At 35.4% G+C, this 23,423-nt stretch overlaps 1 protein-coding gene across 1 annotated transcript in view; it reads left to right on the top strand.

Annotated features, from left to right (window-relative positions):
• The first annotated feature begins 415 nt into the window (after positions 1-415).
• The window catches only part of LOC117209663 (protein tipE), a 33,704-nt gene continuing 10,696 nt past the window's right edge, over positions 416-23,423 (top strand). Inside the window, exons 1-5 of the mRNA XM_033451910.1 lie at positions 416-759; positions 5,415-5,747; positions 15,261-15,548; positions 16,519-16,712; positions 20,704-21,023. Of these exons, the coding sequence (XP_033307801.1) occupies positions 5,543-5,747; positions 15,261-15,548; positions 16,519-16,712; positions 20,704-21,023 (1,007 nt within the window). The 5' untranslated portion in view covers positions 416-759; positions 5,415-5,542. The remainder of the gene's footprint in view (positions 760-5,414; positions 5,748-15,260; positions 15,549-16,518; positions 16,713-20,703; positions 21,024-23,423) is intronic.

Below are 23,423 nucleotides of genomic sequence, written 5' to 3'. Positions count from 1 at the left end.
GAAACAAGAAGCAGGAAGGCGTAGAAGATGAAGCGAAACCCAGTCAGGGGACGCCCTGGTGTCGATGTTGAGCGTCGGTTGGCGGCGTCGGCGGTGGTGGCGGCGGTGGCGACGGTCGATGCCACCAGATGCCACTGTGGCGCTAGCATCGCTCGAAAATAAGCTCGCCCAAAAGCTCTACCGACTGCAGTAGCCCGGCATCCGTCGGCGCCGCGGCCAGGACGAAAATTTCCCGCGGTTATATCATATTCCACCGTGTCGTGTGAGCCCCGCCGATGGAAGCTCGAATGGCAGCTCGAGGTTAACCTAGAGATACGAGACGATCGACGGAACATTTCGTGTCGACCATCGAAATCGTACGATAAAACAGAAACGAGAAGGGAACGAGAGGAAATAAAAAAGAACAGGAAGAAAAGAAAAGAAGAAATAAAAGAACGGCGACCATGAGGTGGCAGCCACGATTAGTGGACTGAAAATTATTAGTCAGAGTTCTCTCTGGTTACCTGACCTCGCTGTGCTTCGACGGAAACAGCGGGTTCTTGGTTCGATCGAGGCGCGGTGGTTCGCGAGATCGCGCGACAAATGTACACGGGAGTGGACAGTGTGACATAGTGCCGCGAAGTAGGCGACGAAGAGCGACGGGGAGGGAGGAAAAGGCCAGTGAGCAAAGAACGCGGGAAGAGGAGGAGGTGGGACAGGATGCGGGGGCACAGGAAGAGGGCGCAGAGCCCCGACGATTTCTCTTCTTCTTCATAGGGGGTACCGTTCCCTTCCTTTCGTCGCGGAAACAATCGAGCTTTCTCTTAAGTTGACTCGTCTGAGTCTGTGAGCTTTTTCACACACGGGTAGGACGCGCCTTCAGGAGCTGCCTCACGAATGGATGGGTCAGGGGGTGGTAGTCGCGATTCAGACCGAGACTCGGTTATTACTCCACGTTCTATAATTCTAAAGTGTCTTCTTCCGTTTCTTTGTTACAATTCGTATAGTGTCGTATTATCTCATTTATTCTTACAAGTGACATAAGCATCTACAATAGAAACTTTTAATAAAAATGAAAAGACGTGATTTCTTTAAGAACTCGGTTGGCCCAGTTTCGAACGATAGGAACCATCGAGTGAATGTTGCTAGAATCTCCCTAGAGAGGATCCCCGGTAGCACGTGAAAAGGGTGAACCTGGTCGACTGAAAAAAACATTGCGAAATTGTTTTCATTCGTAGCTTCTTCAAATGTACTCAGAAATATACGACTCCGATATTTTTCATGGAAATCAAGAGAGTCGAATCTCTAGTACACTTTCAATTACGTTTCTTCCATCATTGAAAAGGATTCTCGAGATCCTCCATTGAGAAAGGCCAACCGAGGGGCATGCTGATACGCGGACGAGGACGAAATCGCGAATTTAAAAGCACACCCAAGCATATACTAATTGCTGGTTAACGAGGCAGGCCTGGCTGCTTCCATTTGCAGGCACTGGCGCAGCTTCTTGTAGATTGGATACTTCCTTTCGTACGGACGCGGCCACGTAATCAACGTGGACACTTAATGCGGAGCGTGTTGATTTACGTCAAGTGGCTCTGTAAATGCAAAGCGTTCTCCCTCTCCACCCTCTTACACGGCTCGCCCCTTTGTCGTGAAGGGGTTGCAGCGGGACAATTTGATCATTCGGGGCGGAGAACGAGCTTGTCGTAATTCGAACTGCTCTGAATCACACCATAGATTTCAAAATTTATAGAAACGACTTCCCCATAAGTTGAAAATGAAGAGCTTTTTAAATCCAATATTTTTGATACTTTAAACAGAAATTTGGAAACATTGAAAGAAGAAAGACTATAAAGTGTTTCGGTATTACATTTTAATTGATGCTTTCGTATTTCGAGAAAGAAATTAAAATTGAATTATAGTTTGAATAAAGTAATAAGTGCGTACGTTTGGGTGATGAATAGGATCTTGTTCACCGTAAAAGCTGTTTTTATCGTTTAAATCGTATTCAGAAAAGGTGTTGCTAAATTTTTGATACTTGATTGATACTTGAGTTTCAGTGTCAACGGAACATTAGAATAATGACGCGTCTGCGTAATAAGTGTAGCGGGTAACAAATTGTAGGAGATATAAATATAGGCTGAAATTGTCATCTTCACTTGCAAGGTGATATAAAAATGAGCAAAAATGTAAAATTACAAAGAACCGATGAGGATGATTTTACACAAAACGCTCCTTTGAGCTTTCTCTGTGTCTAGCTTAAGCTTTCTCTGACGTAACTTGTCGGCACGAGACTCGTCAAGTCAATAAAGGAACACAGAGCACTTTGTGGCCGTAAAATCTAGTTTCTTTGTATTCCGGGCCTAAAATGCACACCAAAGGAGGGAACATGCGATTTACAAAATCATGAACCTGCTCTTTTTTCTAACGTAAGATTTTTCTATATTCCTTTTCTACGTGCAACAACATAGAGACCTCGTTTTTATTTCTGCGCAATGCAAGAAGGGTTTAGACATTTTTTAAAAGGTTTATATAGGCGACTAAAATTAGTAAAAGGTGTAAGTGATAAATTGTCATTTAGCGAGGAAGCAAACAAATCGTGTATTCAAGGCTTAAAAAACAAACTCTTCCATGGCAGATCAGGAGTACGTAAGTACTAAACAAGTCAATCTAATGAACTCAAAAAATTGCAACAACTTGAAAAGATTCATCCTGGCTTTCGTTTATTTACTAATCAATCAATTACTCTTCGCTACTTTATTTTAATCGTTCCTTCAAAACCTTGTTATCATTCGTCATCATTCTTTGTCATCACAATCTTAGTCTTTAAATAACGATTAACGTAAAAGTCGAGATAATACTTATCCTATTTAATTGCGGGAAAAACGGATGGTGCCAGAAACTACACGGCGGAAGACACTATGCCACACAAAGCTCGGCGCTAAGTTTTATCTCTATAATACTGGCGCTCCGTGAATCGGGGCAATCCAATAAAACAAATCCGTAGTTTGCGGCCTAAAGTGCGCGGAAGCGTCGAGTGTAGTTAAAGTTCCGTTACCAGTCTTGTAGAGACAAGTAAAAAGAAAGGATGGGAAGAAGAGAATGCACGATCGTGCGTTTAGTTATTTTCGTTTCCTCAGATTTATTAAAAGGAGCTTGCGCGACATGGGCGTTTATCGAAAGCTTCAAGGGCAGGCTACGCCCGCCACTGAGTTTAGTGATAGGCGAAATGCTTAAAATCCAATAAATAGCCACCAGAGTTCCATAATTTACGGAACACGAGAGCGCGAAATCTGACTCGCTTCCTTTTTTATACAAAAAATTTCGCAGAAAAAGTTTCTTAGGTTAGGAGCGACTTATTAAAGTGTAAATCATATCGACTACTTTATTTCTATGTTTGTGTCAAGTCGAAGACCTCGATAAAAAGTTTTGTCTTTCCTTTGAAGAAATTTATTTAGCGTGAGTTATCGAAAAATATAGGTTTATTGGAAAAATAGGGAAATTTAAGGCAAATTCGGAGGTAATATATTTTTATAAAAATATTATTTTATTAAACAGTATATGCATCGTTTTTTCGAGTGATATGTAACACTTTTTTGATAAATGTAAACTACAGCTCTCAAATTTAAGCTTAAAATCAAACAGTACAATCCGCATATTTACTTTTACGTTTTGTACTAGCAGAAAGTTCAAACAATCGGATCACGAAATATTTTTTTCCTGGTATGACGCGATAGTTTTCCCAGTGTAATTCGGTCGCTCAAAGAGCGGTAAAGCTCGGTTGAACTCTGTCTACGCGAAGCAAACTTTCCCAAAAAGTCAAAGCAATGCTTCGTAGATGAAATACCGTAAAAGTTTCGAGCGCAGATGGATCCAAATAGAATTATTTGTCGACTCAATTACAGGAAGACGTGAATGGAAAGTTCGTAGCTCGCGTATCGCATTGTTAGTTCATTGTCATGGAAATATCTTACGCGTAATGCTATGAAATTGGCACGTGCCTCTTGGATAAATGAATGGAACGCATCGTGAACGATAGTTCAAGATCCGAATAGCTAAGGCTTCGTCTTATTTACAAGATAATAAAGACCAAGATATTGCTTTGTCGCTGAAGAAATGACCGTAAATATTGAAAAGCTTCATAAAACGCATTTCAATGTGTGTTTACATTTCATTGCTTTTTATTACGTTGCCCCGTGAATTTCTCTGGTTTTCTATCAAGATTTTTACATAAAATTACTCAAAAGCATTGTGAAAGTAGCTTAATTATCAACGTATTTTTCTTTGTTTTAGAAACTAGTAAAATTTAGGAACCAACATTTTTACCTACAACTTCTAAAGTTTTAAAAATCTGTGTGGTTTAAAATTTTATTAAAATTTGTTAATAAAACTATTCCTCTTGAAGCCTCGAAAATCATCTGTGGCATGTTTTTACATATAAAGCTCGTGGATAAATGAAATTAATATTTTTAATTGCTGTCATTGCTAGATATTCTTTTTCGATTTGCATAACTTCTGTTAGGAATATCTAGAATGGAAACATCGTGCTTCCAAATGTTGGTATATGCGGTTAAAACGGATCACAAGATCCTGAGAACGAAATCGATACTGTTCCAAGAATCGCATAGCTTTCGGGGAGATTTATTGAATCTCGGTGTAGAAAACTCCGTTTCCTTGAAACTTCGTCGACATCGATACCACAAATATAGGAGCAAACTTGTGCGTTGACAGAACGTAAAGTCACAACAGACATTACTTTAGGATCCTCGTTGTGTCTCTTGGGCTTTCTTAAATCCAATTTGAGAATAGAAAGTCTAAAAGATTTCGGGGAACCTTTATCTAAAACTCTGACCTTGCTGTCAAATATTATACCTTAACATCCATTAAATAAGAAAGTGATAAAGTAATTAGCTATTTACAATCTGCCATAACTCAAGAAATTCTATAGATGTATTATATATAGTATATTATAAATAGCTTTATTCAAACGTTCAAACTTCATGATACTCAATGATGTTTAAAGCTGCAATAGAATTCCGGAATTAGATCAAGATGAAACAGCAATATCTGAGAGATTACTCAAACGAAGCAGACTATCCTGAAACTTGATGGCTACCTTGACTATTTTTTACTAATTATTATCCAATACGATGAAGGGAAATCTTATCTTAGAAAAAAAATTAAATCTATCTTAGAGATTCTATAAGCTTAAACCTCACTTTTGAACATATAAGTACCCAACAAGACAGCTGGAAGTAACTCTCTGTCAAAATATTCAACCAACCATAAGAACCCTCGACTTGTTTGCTTTCAACAAGCTCGGTTCTAAATCTATAAGCCTGTCCAATCCGTGGAGAAAGCGTCTGTAAGAGAAAGCTCGATCTCTCGAAACGCGATACAAAAGCAAAGTGGTGAAATTCGAGACGAATCCGCAGATCGTTTCGCCTCATCGACGTCGAACGTGACGACGGGCAGCGAGCACGCCGAGGACGACGACGACGACGAACACGACGACGTCAACTAGGTGCACCCCTGAAACGAGCACTGCCGTTTGTTCTCCGAAATGGCGGAGGAGAAGGAGAAGCAGACGTTCCTGCAGAAGCTGCTGTTCTACACGACCGCGTTCTTCATCCTCCTCAGCACCTTCAGCCTCTTTGCCTTCCTCTTCTTGGTCCCCTTCGTCATCGACCCCGCCTTCACCACCATCTTCATGCAGTTCGACACTCGGCCAGCCGAGTGTGTCACCATCGACGTTGAGTCCAGGAGAGGTGAACAATCGGCACCCTTCACCAAATTCTTTCGTCCGATCGGTGATCGCTTTCGTTGTGTCGTTGCATGTGAAGAATTCTCTTTTCTAACACAATTTTTCTCTTGGAGGTCACTTTTCTCTTCTATCCCTCGGATGATTACAAAGTTTTAGATCGATTGGTTTAGAGCTCTGAGTTTCAACGGTCCTGAAGTTGTTTCAGTGTATTGGGTTTTGTGTATGATTCGCTCAAGTTGGAATAGTCTAGTAATATCGTAGTTTGATATATATCTGGACTTTTCTTTTTGAAAAGTAAATAGCAAAGATGACGTATATAAGTTATGTGTTTAATTGGAAATTGGTTTTGGATTTAATATCGAACTTTGTCTCTAGTTTCTTGGTAGTTGTATTGGAAGTTCTATAAGTGTGAATTAATATTGGATGTAGATTCGAGTTTAGTTGAGATACGTGTTCTATGAACCTCTGAGGTTATCCTGAAATTTAGTTCTTGAATTAGAATAAATTTTATTCTAATGTTAAAAGTAAATCTTATTTTATATTATGTAATTTATTTATTTGTACACTATGTGAGAAAATGTTATATTTGATTTAATTTAATGATTATCTATTTATCACGAATCTTTCAACAAATCATATTTAAATTAACTTCGAATTTGATGGACAGTTTCTAAAATTTTTAACGAAATATTCTTATCGTTTCTTTGTATCTTTTCCTTCACTTCCATTATTTTAAATTTAATTCAATCATTTAAACATCTTTTTATTCTTTTTTGTATCATATCTTCAACAAATTTCATTAATTGTAGCAGGACACTCCATTATCATAATTAAACGTTCATCGACTTTTATCGTATGCGTACTTCATCGTTTAAAGTATAGAAGTAAATAATTTCTTCTTGAACTATTTGATACCTTCCTTCCTTCCGATCTCTTTGATCTATATAAAGCCACGCCTGTGATGACACGAATTATACTCCTATTTTTCTACTCTCTCATACTTTCTCGATAATTTCTCTTCTATGTGTTCCATGGTGTGATCATCGCGTGAGATTAAGCATCATGTAACTGTATGTAAGTACGTCTTTGGGGTACATTTAGCAGTGAATGAGTATTAACGATATACGGTACATATACTCGTTGAAACAAGGGTGCACGGTTGACGTAAAGATTTAGGAAAAATTGTCTTCTATGCAATTGTATATTTCACATTTCGCAAAAACACTGGTGAAAATAGGAATATATATACAAGATATATTATAGTAGTTAGAGAGTTTTATATAAAACTATATGATAGTAAAATTGGAGATATTTTATTATCTGAAGGGTTTAGGAAATATTCAACAAATATTATTTTAATATGATAATAAAAATGTTTCGATTTTAATTAAAACATGTGCTTTTATTACATTCTTACCGGTCAAAGTAACTTGAATTAGATTTTTCGTTGTTTTCGATTTAGGAGATATTTGAAGAATATTATTCCAATGTTTAAAATCTAAGGTTTATATCATGGTTATTGATTAAAATTACACCAAGTTCAAGGGAAAATGTAACATAAAGAATGCAATAATATATTTAAAGGATAATGGATTTTCTGCGACTCCTCGTAAAATATGTAACCTTCTATTGACACATGTCAAATTCGTGATATTTCTGTTCACCAGTATCGATTGTAACTTCATTGATCCTTTATGAAACGTTTAACCAACGATTGTTTGATTAATGGACAACATCAATCGATGAATTAATTAACGAAATCAACAACGTAGAACGTTCCTTAAAACCTTCAATGGAAGCAGCATCGATTGTAACTTCCTACAACAATTCTACAAAAACAAGCCTGCTGAGTTCGCAATTAATTTCCAAATAATCCAATATACAATGTTCTAATTGGAAACAGAACATCTCTTAATCAATCAGTCAGGTACGTCTTTTAAATTCAGCTTTTATGAACTCTGTCTTTCAACGTCTATTTAAAGTGTTCATGTTCAATTTACCAAGCGAGAAGCTTTCTAAAAAAGAGACTTACAATAAATCTGTATGATAAATATTAAATTGTCTAATAAGAGCTGCATTATTTAATTCTATCATGCTTTGCAAATTAATTAACTATCTTAGTCAGTCTATCACGTCAAAACTTTAGCCCTTTTATTAAAAAGTTGTATGCGTAATTTCAAATTCTTTAAATTATTTAACGACTACTCGCGAGAAAGATTTCCCAAATATTGAAACGATTGATATTCCAATATGATGATCTCAATTATTTTGCAAACTTCAATGAAATCTGATGTAATAGATCTTAACTGTGTTTTCCAGTCAAATAGTTGAATTAGATATTATTTATTTTGTAAATACAAAAAGAATGTTTCACTTACGAAATATTACAATGAATATTCTATCCTGGATATTTTATATATCGCTGCATATTGTTTTTAAAATTCTTAGATCTTAAATTTTTTATAAGTTGCATAAAAATCTGCGGTCTAATACATAGTTATCAATTCAAACATAACGGATACTAGAAAATTAGAACTAGTACTTCTCTAGAAGATACAATTTATTCAAGTCGTCATTTTGTCCTATAGCCTTTTTTCGGGAAGTTCCCCATCCATATTCATAAATAAATATTTCAAGGTGACGTTGAAAATGTTGGTATACGTGTAATATTTTGTTCTATTCGTAGGAAAGACGGGATATGCGTGAAAGGAACTGCGGAATGTATAAATCGATTCGTCCTAATTCACGAAATAGGGTCACCATCGGAATATACGATTTGCATGAATGATTGAGAAAACTATTTCCAGCCAAGTCGAATAACGAGAGCTGTTTTGATAGACAGTCTTTCGACGGTTTGCACGACGAATTTAATATTGCATATCAGATCACGGAGCGGAGGCAATGACATTTAATTTAATATTCAAACGGGACAGTTCAGATTCGCGGCCGAGAGACCTTTGCCTTCTGTTCATTATTTAAGAAAGGTAAAAATATGCGCATACACGGTATGACATCTTCCGAAAGGGCGTCGTGGCGTTCGAATTATACTTGTTTCATTGACACGATGATTTTTCGTCGGCTTGCATTATACTTGTAGAAGCAACAACACATTCCTGTGAACAGAACTCATTTTGTCTCATTTTATGAGAATTAAAATATAAAATGGGACAGTTTTTATTTTATTCAAAATTTTATTATCGATTATATCTGTTCCTTGATATTTATCGAAGTATCTAATTTTCAGTACTCAAAATTTTTCACTGCAAATAAATTTCCATAATTTCTGTCCATTTGAAGAATAATTCAGAGATTCAATGAATTTACTTACTATACTAGATTTTTTCAACATATTTTCCCACATTTTTCCTATGGCGCAGTGTCTACACATGCCACTGGAAGGTATCATGAATAAACGTGAATCTCCTGTAATAGTTAAATAGTACGCAACCAAATCTCCCGAAACAATTGATTCATGCGAATATGTACATATTTGGAACGTAAAAACCAGCAGAGATATACTGTAATATTTCCCGAGAACTCCTCTCATGTTTTTCGAGAAACAAAAAAATCTCATAAAGTTGAACTTTCTTTCTTCTCTCCCATAAAAATGTACAGATATAGAATATAAAATAGGTATCTCCAGAAATATAACATTTCCTCTACGATAACTATTTATGCATATTGACAAATGGTTATCGTAGCGCTATTTATGCAACGAGATATTTATCGATAGTTCTGCTGAAGAACGATTACTCATTTCGATTGCGAACGTTTGATATCTCGTACACCACATTTAGATATTACTTTCATAACCATTTACAAACTCGTGTCGCTTTAATATGCCTTTATACCCATCATGGTAACTTATTGATTTACATCGTTACACCGCCTACCTGATTTTAAAAAAAGAACAAATAATAACGAAGAGTATACATATATATTAAAAAAAAAAGAAGAATTCCCCGGATGAGAGTTTCATGTAAATATGTTTTATACAATAATAAATGATCGTGAAATGGGAACTATCGATAAATTACGATCGCATGTCGTATGGTAATGAGGAACAATAACGACGAGCATTAATATTATTTAAGTAGAGTAAGGGAGAACGTAAAAAGGTATCGACGTTTTTCGCGACCCCATATAAATTCGACCACCTCGAAGGCCTAGTTTCCATCGATATTTCCGGCAGACATTGTGGTGTTGATTTTCATGGAAACAAGATTTAAACAGAAGGGTTAAAACGAGAGGCAGGAAGGGTTGATAGGATGGGGTAGCTTTCTGAACTGTGAAACGCTTGTAGCGGTTGTCATTGGACGGTCAGTTGCACGTTCAACGTCAATCAATTTCTCGAATACGATAAAAAACCATGCAAGGTGATAGTGACAATCATAATTCTTCTAGACAATATTTTTGTAACTATACGTATCGATTTTGGCAGTTATAGACGAGGAGTTATATTTGTGATCAGTTGTCAGGCGAAAATCGTTGATTTTCCGTACAGGGAAATTCGTTTTGTCACGAAAGAATAGGAATGTTCCAATAACATGAAAGTTTCGACGTTTCTGTAAATAATTCGTTGGATATTTACGTTCAATGCTACCGATGGCCATTGGAAACGCACAACTGTCTTGACGCTTTTAATATTTTATCGTTGTAGAATATACGATCAATTGTTGCTATATTATACCACTCACCTAACACAAAGTTTAGGGAAACATTAGTTCTTACCTATCTGATAATTTTTGAATACGATACAGTTAGTCTTTGGATAAATATATACGTGAAATTTGTTGAAAATGTTAATGAACCTCGGCTAGTGATAGTAACATTACGATTACAATAGTAATAGATAGTAACATAAGAATTAAAATATGACAATACCTAAAAAATAATCAGTAAATTCTATTTTAATTGAATTTCTAATCGGTCTATCGAATACATTCGTCTTAGGAAATATCAATAATATATTGCTTAAAGGAAAACAAAAGAAGCCTGATAACATTAGTCTGGAGAATTTTCTAAACCAAATACGAGTAGGTACTTTTTTAAATATTTATATATTAAAAAGTACACATTCTGTTTCTACAATAGGAACTAAATTACGTAATCTGTGAAATGACTACTATTAAAGGAAAAATTTTTTGTTTTCCCTGCAGCTATACATAATCCATATATTTCATATGTCACATAACGTGTGTACACACATATGCATGAAGAAGCAAACGTCGAAGCATTCGATCGTTGGAGAATACCATCCGCCTACGGCCGCTGGCATTCGACAGAAGACCTAAAGTGTAAGCGGAAGGGTGACGAAAGAGGGAATACACAGAGTGTAGGCATAGGGGCGGACACATGTTCGGATTGCTCAAGACCGACTTGAATGCTGTGAATACAAAGACACCAGTTGCGTCGATCTTAGCCTCGTCTCCGTCTAGTACCTCTTTAGCGGCGTTATTACGCCGATATATCGATAACGTCGTCGTTTACCAAAGTTCTAGGTGACTCGGCGCGTCCAATCTGTTACCTCATTTCTTGTCGCGATCGTTTGCATCGATATCCACGGCGGACTCCATCCTTGCTTAATTCTGCAGCGGTACGTCTAGACGTTAATTAGAGGGCGACCAGGAAAGCCTGTACTCACTTCACTCAAAAGAACGAAATCTCTCCCCTCGGCGGTTGTTCGTTTTCGACGCGACGCCGTTGAGGAGCTGAAAGAAAGGCATTTGAAGAATTATTACAAATATTATTATAATGTCTACCCAATCGTAATTCTGTTTTTCATGATTCTTACACAATATAATTTATTAAAACTATTAGTGAATTAATGAGTTGTATGTTGTAGGTTATAGACTTTCGTTGCTCATAGTTCTTACAGTCTTACAATTTTATAGTTTTATGTTAAATAGAAAAATCAGTTATAATTCGTATATTTGAAATATTCCTAATTTTAATATCAAATTTGTTACAGTTATGCAATAGAATCCTTTTTGGGATTAGTAATTCTTTATTTATGTTTTATAAAATTTTTCTGACAACATTAGTTGAATTACGTAAGGAGCCTTAGCTGTTGCGTTTCAATTAACAGAAGAGAAAAATTATAGGAGGGTGGGTTAAGGATTCCAGAATAGAATTCTTTAAATTGTTCTTGTAATCCCATTTGTCCTTTTCTATAATTCTTAGTAATATTCTTATTTTCTGTAAACAATAATAATAAGTAAAGAACAAATTTTTTAATTTTATTAAATAACTACAAAACGAAAAAACGCGATTTTTAAATTTGGAAATCGAATGGAAGTCGGTTATGATATATTTACAAAAGAAATACTGCCTAAAATCGTGATTAAAATGATGCTCTCCTTTGTGTGTGGAATAATTTAATTCAATTGCGAAATGTGAAATATAACTCTATATAATAATAAATATAAATATAACTATAGATTAAAGTTTTCGACTCTTTATTGCGTTAAACAAATTTACTTAAGTTCAGATTTCATGTATTGCATGTAGTCTAAATATACATACATACACCAAATGCAACTTTCAGTTGTCGCAAGATTGGCGATATTTATATATGAATGTGTCTCGTTTCTCTGGAATATGTCATCATGTTGGTTACTGTTGGTATTTGATATTCTATTAATTGTCGTGGTTTCCATCCTCTCTCTCTGTAGATGTTTTCAATGTATTTTCAGACTTCTCGTAGATTTCTACTAGTTATGTTCGTGTTATATGAACTTTGACTGCATTATATAATCTGCTTTTTTGTATTATCTCTGGTATAAATTTTATATAGTTATAAATGTATCTGTGCATATATGCAAATCCCTTGAATGCACATTTCTCAGAAGCATTTATCTTAATTTATCATGAAAATTGCTGAAACGAATCCATGTTTCAAACAAAACAATTTCCATTTAAAATTTACGACTATTTGAGATTTAAATTAAAATGAAATTATAACTAAAAATTTAAATTATTTCCTGTATAAAACTTAATTATTATTACACTTTGCTATATTCTTTGATATTTTAATATTTGAATATTTCATTCTAATTTTCTATAGAACACATAATTTCACTGATTGATTAAATGTCACTTCAGAGGAACTTAATTCTCAAAATATTTGTCACTTAGTGATAACATTGTTCATTCAACACAAATACTTCATATGCAATTGAACAAGTGTCAGCGACAAGTACTGCTAAGATTATTACGCGTAGCTGATGTGTCGTAATAGGATTTCAGCGAGAACACGAACTCGGTGGCAAATTTGTGCAGGGAAGAAAATGCACGAAGTTAAATTATATTCATCCCTATACGACAACAGCCTTGCAACTGCGGTTAATTAACAATACGAATTACCACCGACGTTGTTGCGGCTCCATGTTGTTACAATTAAAATTTCTGCATGACGCAACCTCGCAAATAACTTTGCATCGTTATATTCCACAAACGACCGGACTATTTAATTTTGATAACTTGAAAATTCGTTTGATATTCCAATTACAACTTAGTCCTATTGTATACAGAATCTAAAAATATTGCATTGAATTTTTATTTATTGCATTGAATTTTATTTACAGTAAAGTTATTTTACAAAATAAGCTTTTAATTATATTTTACTAATCAAAACTTGTCAACAGTCAATAACTAAAATCCAGGATGTTTACATTCCTCGCATCTGTTTCGAATTGAAACTCGTCTTAAAAGAATTAAAATTGTAACGACGTGCTTTTTAAGTTGGAATCTCCGGATTGGGCGTTATCCAAAAGTGTGACCCGGTATGTCAACTACATCATTGCTGAAGCTTTTCTCTCCGAAAGTTTCGAGGAGGAAGACGAGGTCAGGGCAAGGATTTCGTAACCTGCCTCAGGGACTAAGTTGAGAACTTTACTACAATTTTCTTGTACTCGAGAATCTCGAGGAAGTCACCGTGCATTTTTCCTCCCTGGTCAACTTCGCCTGTTTCCACCTTGTCTATTGATTCTCCTTCATACGATTGATACGAAACTTGATCAGTTTTTGAGATAATGATGCCATGTGTGTCTTTCAACTATCATTGTCTTCGTTTATTTCTTGGTATATCTTCGTATGACACTATGCACGTCGAAAAATTGTGTATGTTCCATTACTTATCCAATGCTTTTTATCTAAGAATATCTAAGTTCTAAAAGTAGTTTGCTGTTTTTGTTTTTCTCATAAATGAAAAGTGTTTCCTTGGTATTTGAGTTTCAATTTGCTGGTGTTAGATATTTAGTATCTTTAAATTAATGTTTTGATTGATACAAATTTTTAAACTAAGTATTAAAGTAATAACTTGTACTTAGTAACTTATAGTATATTATATGTTATATACATATAATAATATAATATAAAATATATTTAGATTTATATTTATAATATATATTATATATATACATATAACGTAGTAACTTGTACTTTCCTTTTTATTTTAATTATGTTATTATGTAATACCAATTTATAGCTAGATCGAGGTATTCAAACTTCCAGTTTCTCAAAATAAATATAATTTACGTATATCTATATTCAATAGTACCAAATATGTAACTAAATTTTGTGCTACATAGAGCCTTTCGTAATTAAATGTAATAAATCTGCATAGTTATCTTCAATCTTTTAATTTATACAATAAATTCATATGTTCAAACGATATAGATTAATATACAGATCTATCAAACCAGCTAGAATTATCAAAATCCTCCAAAACGAAAGTAACAGCAAACTACACACAATACTACGATTCATATATACTTACCCAGTTCTCAAATATTTATTACCTCAAAAATGAACACTTCCTCAAGTTTTTCGATTCACATGTTAAATTCTTCGGTCTTCGATTCCACTTACTCCACAGATACACATAAGTTGCATCAATCAGAGATCTAAGGTTTTTACATCCCGGTATTACAGAATTTTTCGAATCGTTACTTCTGGGTGTAAGCCATGTTCTCGAGTAAGGTACGTTTCACAGTATTACAGTTAGTTTCAGACGAAACAAATGCTTCCTTCCGAAACAAATTTTTCTGAGAAATAAAAACGTTATCAATTACGACTTCAATACTACAAATTAACGATATTATGAATAGAATTTTTATTCACTTGAACGTTATTTTTTTTTTTTAGAAGTCCTACTATGCTCCAAACTTTGAGGCAGGAGTACGGTATTTTATTTTCTTATTTTTTATTTATTTATTTATTTTTTTATTTTTTACAATCATATAGATTTAAAATTCCCATAAATGCGTAAACATCTGCGGTACATCAATAGCCCCTTAATGATGGTAACTGCAACACTGATTAAACCTCAAAAATCTTCCTTAAGAATACGGCCCACACCCAGAAGCCTCGATTCTAAAACTTCTAAGTTGCATCGAATTACTTTTTCGGCGTGCACCACTCTTTGCTGTTAAAATAGTTCGTTTCTTCGTGTCTGGCCCCCGTAAAATTCGTGTCTTCAATCGATGAAAGTCCATGAACGATCCGTTGAGTCCAGGTACGAGCAACTGCTCATGGACATCCTGTAGAGAGGGTTGCACCAAAGAGCTGTACGATTGCACGCAAATACGTGTTAACTACAAGCTACCGACTAATACGTCCGAGGATAGCGATGGACAGGGTGAGGGAGGCAGGGCGGTAGGAGGTGTCGAGGACGACGAAGACAGCACGATGATGGGAAAACCGCGTTACGAACGCTCCCTGAGGGAGTACGATTATATCGAGGACCTTGACGACGACTTCGCCGAAGACGACGAAGCAGGACTGCCGAAACCCTTTCCTACAGGTACAGGGCAACGTACTGTGCCGTTTTCATCTACATATTTATTATTAATGTGATGTGGATGATCTAATTTAACACTAAAATATACGAGTGATAATTCTGACATGATCAGTTTAATAGTAATATTGGAAGGGGGGAAATTTCATATAGCACGAAGGTAATAGGAAAATGTACCGTACGGTAGAAGCGTGATTCAATGCGTTGAATGTTTAAAACGCGATTACAAGAGAGTTTCATTAGTTTCTATAATAAAATAGAACGATAAACGTAGAAGGAAGTTTGGTCTATCATTTTCCTCAGTTTATTTCAACCTGTCGACATAAGGGACTGCTATATGAGAACATCTTAACGCAGTATTCAGTTTCGTGATTAGAAAGAAATTGTTGAAAATCTATTTCATGTATATTAGAAGGGAATTTTATATCGCTCTAAATGCCAATATGGTTTTTAAGATTGTATATGGTAATCTTTATATGGCAATACATCTTCATAAAAATGATCGAAATTTAACTTCTCTGTATCTGGATTAACGTAGATATATATTTTTAATACACCAAATCACCGAACAGATGTATTTCAAAATACGTATATACACGGTACAAAACCAACTTACAAAAACATACTTAAGAGTAATAAAACAATTCCGCACGACAGTAGAAATTCGACCTACTTCCTAAATGTCAGAAATGATCCACCCCGCGGAGGAGTGTCACGAAAGACCGCGGAAAATAAAGGGTCAAGTACTGTAACCATGAAAACCTAACAACCATCGTGCAACACGTTCCACTAACGAAATAGCAAAATTCATTATCGTTTGAACCTACAAACTCTCGAATTCTCGAACGTCAATGACCATATTGTCGCTAGAGAAACACTTTCTACTAACAATGTCCACTTTCACCCTCTCATTGATGGAAATGTCTGTCGACGGTCGGACGAGACGACTAGGATGATAACGAGGCGAAGTTCGCAGGGCTCATGGGCAACGACTCCGAGTGGTACTTCACCGGGGCCAAGCTGTTTCCCAACGTAAAAGGCTGTGGATACCCTCCAATGCTGAATTGCAGTATTTTCTACCGACAGTACGCCAACATAGGGCAGAACTTTAGCTGTTACTACTCGAAAGTGGATCCCGGGATAGTCATCAGCGAACTCGACATGTGGCAGGTCTCTCTATGATTTTCTATTATTCTATGTGTGTATACAGGCCATGGCAATATGGTACAACTAGATTGAAGATTATTCTATGTGTATACAAAAATAAATCGAAAATTTGAAATACAACTTTTTCATTTGGCTATTCAGGTTTGTAGGAAAATTGAGTTGGAAGATTTATCAAGTATGAGATATATGTAAATTTGAATAATTCCTGAAATGATACAAGTAGGTACGTGTAAATAACTTAAAAATGTGGAATAAAATTTCTAAAAATTTGAATTTGAATATATTTAACTAATAATTTATCCTATACAGGCGCAGTTGATACCTTTTTGTCAGTGCTATGATTTTATTCTTCATTTGTTATTTTATTTTCGCGAATATAGTAACCTATTATCGATTGTGCACCTGTCTCCAATTGAAAATTAGTCGAATTGATATGTACTCGACAAGTACTCGACTTTTCTTTTGAAAATAAAGTTTCAAATGAAAAATTATCCTAGATCTTTGACTTAATTTTGCATGTGAAATAACCTTCTGTCCAGTTGTATCATACGTGTTGCCATATCCTATATACAGCCTACGACATAAGATTGTGGATTCGATACCTGCGAAAATCAGTTCTTTACATGTACCTTTTATCTATGTAAAACGTTTCATAAAAAAATTAATTCCCGCAGAGAGATAATATATGTACGATCTTATATTATAGACTGCATGTACGTATTTACTTCAAATTTGTCTCGTACTATGCAAAACACTGATCTGGGCGAAACATTGTTGCACTTACGTATGCAACGTATCTGGTTTCTATGCATATAATTCAGTTGATTTTGTATTCTACGTTTGTTATGTGCTACACCTCAGGAATTTTTCTATCGTTTAAGTTTATTGTTCTGTGTAAAAAAGAAATGGATATTATTATTGATTCACATTTATGTGCATCTGTCCAATTGGTATAGATAGTAATAATTCTTCCTGAATCTTGATCTTATTTAGATAAGCAGGAAAAAGGATATTTATATATGCTATGGATATTACAGAGAACATGAATATAACGATATTGAGATAACAAGAGAAATGCTAACACAAATTTAAACTACAAATCGAAAGTCATATTCAAATATTGGAGTGAGCAACAAAACCTTGATATAAATTAAATTAATTATAAAATATGTCGGCAACGTTAAAATGAAGTGAGAAGTATAGCAAGTATCATAGAATCTGTCGCTCATGATCAGACATTTTACCGTTCATCTTGATCATGTTACTTGATATCCTTCGAACCTGCAATATATTTATTTGTATCTGCATGAAGAAAATTCAAGAATATTTATTATAACTAACAAAAAATTAAATATTTGTTTTTTAATTATCGAGCAGCTTACAAAAGGAGAGTCAAGTACGTCAAGTACAATCGTAACCTACAAAAAGATCGAAAATTATATCTAAAAAATTCATTATAAATAATACAAACAAGAGAATAGAATCAATTTCCCAAAACGAAAAATGTGATAATACTGTTTACTATGTCAAGAGTTCGACATTAAATGCCACGCTAATCATTGAGAAGTGAATTCAATATCCATTTCATCACGATGTAAGACTGAGCAGAAGAACAAATGGTACTGAAAAATCAGCTTCACGATATTATTTACCATATGAATCATTCGACAGTAAGTATCACGTTGATTGTCGAAACGTGAACTGTTGATGCTCGTTCCAGACAGAATTGCAAATAGAGGAATTGGTCTTTACGAATTGAATCAATATTACGATAATCGAAAGGGATAAGAATCGTATCTCGTCGCAGTGACGTGTCGTTTGCTTCGAGGTGTAACCCGGTTACCGCGTTCTAGACGTCGCCGATTTACACCCGGTGCTTGTACGTACAAGTCACGCGACAGTAGTCTTTATGTGTGTGACTTTCGTGCGAGTTTACCGTAGACAAGAACGTCGGACCGTGAATCGATACTGCAGGTGCTTATTGAGGGCATAGTGCATTATGCAGCGAACAACGTCTCCCCAGTAAATGGTTAAATACGTAACGACGCTCATTATTAACGGAGATCGGTATCTGTTTTAATTTGGACACAAAGACACGGAGCCGCGAGCTAGAGTAATTGATGCCGATTGCATTGGTTGCATCAATGGGGAGAAAGAGTTACGAAGAAGAAAGGCGATTGTGCGCGTTTAAATTTCCCTCTTCACTTATTATCAGGAAAGACAAAATTAAAAAGTACCTGGACGAACAAAAAGAATGTAATTGTGTAATGGAATTTTATCTACGAGAGAGCGTAAAATGGTTTGTCTCAACGATCCGTTGATTATGAGATACTTTTAGTGAACAGTTCGTGAGTATCAAATTGGATTTTTGGAATATTTGAAAAGTAGAATGTAGAAATAAAGCATTCTTATGAAACACAATAAATTGCTGAGTTTGCAGTATAAGAGGATAATACGAGAATGAATACAGTTATTCACAAACGGATTATAGAAGGAACAAAACAAATTCATTTAATTTATTATTTTATATATTAAATCGCAATAGTCATCGATCCGCCTGAAAGAAATTGGGCTTCGATATTAGTACTTGAATAAAATGTTTTACCCATGATTATTCAAATAATACATCGTTTTATTCGGCTACAAGTTACTTTGAAATAATTACATGAAAAAATTAGCCAAAACAGAAAACTGTGTGAAAATGATTTATTTGATCTCAACACAGAATTTTATTATAAATAATTAAAATGAAATAATATAAAATAAAATAAAATAAAATGAAAATAATAAAATAGTCAATAATAAAGTCAAAAAGATACATTATTCGAAATTATTATTTTTCACTTTTATCTCAAATAAAAGTTTCCATAAATCTGGAAATATTCCGCATACTTTACTTAATTCGCGTAAATTACTGGTGGCGCGTCGATGGAAAATTCCGAAAGAGGATTTAAAAAGAAACAAGCGTCGCGAGTTGGAAAGAGCGCCGGTATCTCGGCGTGGAAAACGATATTCCGGCGCGAGGCACAGTAAAATTCCGTTACGTTTACGGAAACGTAGCCGCCTGTACGGTGACGAACAATGCATTTCAAGCGGGCTGAATACCCGGCCCGACGACAAAGACGGAAACCATCGTACTCGATGAAACTCGTGCCGCGCTGTCCGGAAGAAAAGAAAATTTCTCGCTCGTCCGCTCTTCAGCTGCGGTAGAATTGAATCCACATGAGCGAGAAAGGATGAAAATGGGCAAGAAGAGAGACCGAGAGAGATAAAACGAACGCCCTGACCATTATAAAGCGACGATAACATCGTGGATTTACCGGTGGAAAAGCTTGCCACTCCTACCACGCTACGTGTGTCAATTTCGTAAATTAACGGCGCCCTCGAGATGCGTTCAGACATTGGATCGTTTGACGCCACCGAGGAAATTTATTGGATGAAAATGTAAAGACGCGAATTTTGGTATCGGACGGAGATAAAATGTGTTCTTGATGAAATAGTTTTTTATTAGCTGTTTTCTCTTAATACAGGTCTTAGAGGACATTTTATGGACACGTGTCTATGTATCGATAGTAAGATCGAGATTTTGGAGGAAATTTTACATTTGGATATTTTAGATCTTTCTTTTATTGATTACTACTAAGTAAGAAATTACTACTCCATAGTTATTATTCTTCTTTGAGTTTTAGATCATTTCTTTACATTATAGTTGCTTGGCTCACACTTTTCTATATCTTCCAAGAAATCGAATGAAAATTTCTTATAATTTAAAAGATACTTGTTCCGTAATACTTTATATTTATTCCGACAAGTTGAGACAACTGCTTTCATCAAACTGAAACATTCCATTCGATAAATTCTTCGCATAAATCCTTTCCACTAAACTCCCCTAACCAATTCAGTGCGTACGAGCTATTCTTTGATATGCCGCACGAAAGCGGAAGTGGACGTTGAACCATCCAGTGAGGTTGCTCGCGTGACGTATTCCCCGCAGGTTTACATGAATCTGGTGTACGCGATGGCGATTCCGATACCGTCTTTCATAATCTCGGTGATATACCTCACCATCGCCTACTTCAAGATCTACAACGAAGAGGAGGTGGTCCTCGTGGGCGGCGAGGAGGGCGAGGACGGCGGAGAGGGTGAAGGAAGTAACGCGACACCTTTACCACTGACGAGCGGCGCCCTTACGCCCGGTAGCGAGGCTTTCAGGGAAGACCTAGCAAGCTTCGGGCATCAGCTGAAAGTCGCCATGGCCGACGACATCAGCAGAGAAAGCCTGGATGAGATACCTAACACATACTACACTCATGGGTAAGCGTGAAGATCTGTAAGATCTAAAAGGTCATTTGTTTCTGCGTTTTCCATTTTCGTTCTTACGTGCCTTACAATCTTGTAGAGAGCAAAACTGTTAGTTGCAATTGGTCGAGGAGAAGTGTGAAGTAGGTTAGAAATTTCATGCTTGAACTAAGCTAGATATCTCGAGATTTTATGAACGTGGAGTTACTTGTGGCGTTGAGAATGTTTCGGCTTGTTTGGTATAAGTTCAGTTATTGAGTGTACTTCTGAGAGAATGTTTTGGAATTTCGGTGGTGTTGGAACTGGGTTTGTTAAAAGTGTGTGTTAATTCGGGTTTCGTAGTTCTAACGAAAGTAGTCGCAGTACTAAACAGGTACGAAAATGCTCTTATATTTAATTCTTTCAGGACCAAGCGCTCCTGAACTCTGAGAAAGTACTATTGTCGATATGCAATATCGAACTTTATTAAATGTGGAAGCATCGTGTATGGAGGGACGTAATATTGGATGTTTGTTGTATCATGATTAATCTCTAAAGATTAATTCGACAGAAAGTAAACATTTCGAATGTTCGATTTAGGGAGAAAGAATTTATCGATAGGTCAAATAGGTCAATCGCTTCGAGTAGCCTGCCAAACGAAAAATTGGGGTTCGAATCCCATTTCAGCAATCTGACTGACTGGTTCTTTTCTCTATCCAATTTATCAAGACTCTATGTATATAAATCTATAGTATCACCACTTTCCGTTGACGGAAGCTATTTGGAAAATTGGAAAATCTGAACGAGCAAACAACAGACAACTCCAAAAGTTTATTAGTTAATTGAATCATATTCGAAATTAATACTTGCAATATAGAAGGAAACATAATTTCTGTATAATGCTGTTAAAAGTGTTAAAAACTGTTAAAATGCTACTACTGAATTAATCGCTAGTTAAAAATCTGACACGTGTGTATATACAAATTTAAAGATACTTTATTCTCCAATCTCTACTACATACAAATTTCAAAATATTAAAGACATTTCTACTTAAACAAACGTTTACACAGAATTTTTATCGCTGGCAAAATAAAATACTCGTATCGACTAACAATAATTTCTAAATTTCAAACCCCAAAATCATCACAAATCTCCATTGAATGTAACATTCCTATAATTTTCTTGAAAAATGCATCTCAAAGGGTTAGTTTCGGACACGGCGAGATTAGCATACGTCTTTCGAAAACAGCTCCGAGAATTTATGATACCGCGTAACAAGAGTCATATTTTACTGGTTACATATCAAAGATCATGTATTTCTGTTGTTACGACTAATAGCGTAATAAACCACAGGTAATGGTCAGGATTCAGTCGAGCCAAAACAAACGTCGTTAATGGGACACTTGGCTGGTTTTAAGCGCCTTGGTAGTTAGAGTACCACGTTACTTGGATCATAGGGCTTCTGGTCAATCTAGCAACACTCAGCCGCGTAGGGTTTAAAGAAATCGTTAATTCTAACTATGTAATCGTGTTAAAGCAATTTTCCCACGATTTACTCGTTGAAAGTAAAGGAAGAAAAAATATATCAACGAAGTTGTATATTGTGACAGAACGTGATCTTGGACGTTTATAAACATTTTACGAAAGAAGTAGATGATGTTGAGGAACAAATAGCAATATTCGAATTGTAATTACGTAATACGTAACTGTGTAAAACTCGAAAAAGGAATGTAAGCCGAAATTCTTTGGGTATTTTCTTTGTTACGTATGCTTCGGTAAAAATTGAAAAGCAGATTTTGTTAAGTGACGTTTGTATTTATTCACGTATGAGAATATAACAAAAGATTTGAAGAATTCAAAACAGTAGAATGTTAGTGCAATTATATCGATTGTTATTTGCACTAATCTGTATGAGGACCCTAAAATGGGTTAGGTTTTAGGATTTTATAGGATAAAATTCTTTGACAAAGTTTATCACCAATAAAATCGTTATAATTATTCATAAATGACATATAGAGAATTAACCTTTGCTTTCTTTCGATAAACATTATAACTGTGAAATCTTCGGAGAAAAAAGAAGATATATAAATCATCATTGGATCTTTATCATGCTCAAACGAAATTTTGGCATCCTTGTTGAAATTCCATTGCATCTTTCTCAAAACTCTTAAAATATAATATTGCTGACAGGTTCTCTCCAACATATTACGAATATCTTCATCACCTTTGAAACCTTCAGAAAGAAAGAAAAGTACATATACTTATATGTACCATCATTCTATCTTCACCACGTCTGAAAAATCCTTCAACATCTGCATTGGAATTTCAATACACTCTCTCGTAACAGTTTAAACATTACACCGCTATCAGAACCTTTCCTGAACACACGAACACATATCCATCAACATCACAAAAGACTGCACGATACTACAGCAG

This window comes from Bombus bifarius, unplaced genomic scaffold, assembly GCF_011952205.1.
Source record: "Bombus bifarius isolate JDL3187 unplaced genomic scaffold, Bbif_JDL3187 scf7180000008190, whole genome shotgun sequence".
NCBI lineage: Eukaryota > Metazoa > Arthropoda > Insecta > Hymenoptera > Apidae > Bombus > Bombus bifarius.
This window is presented reverse-complemented; position numbering and strand designations above follow the sequence as displayed.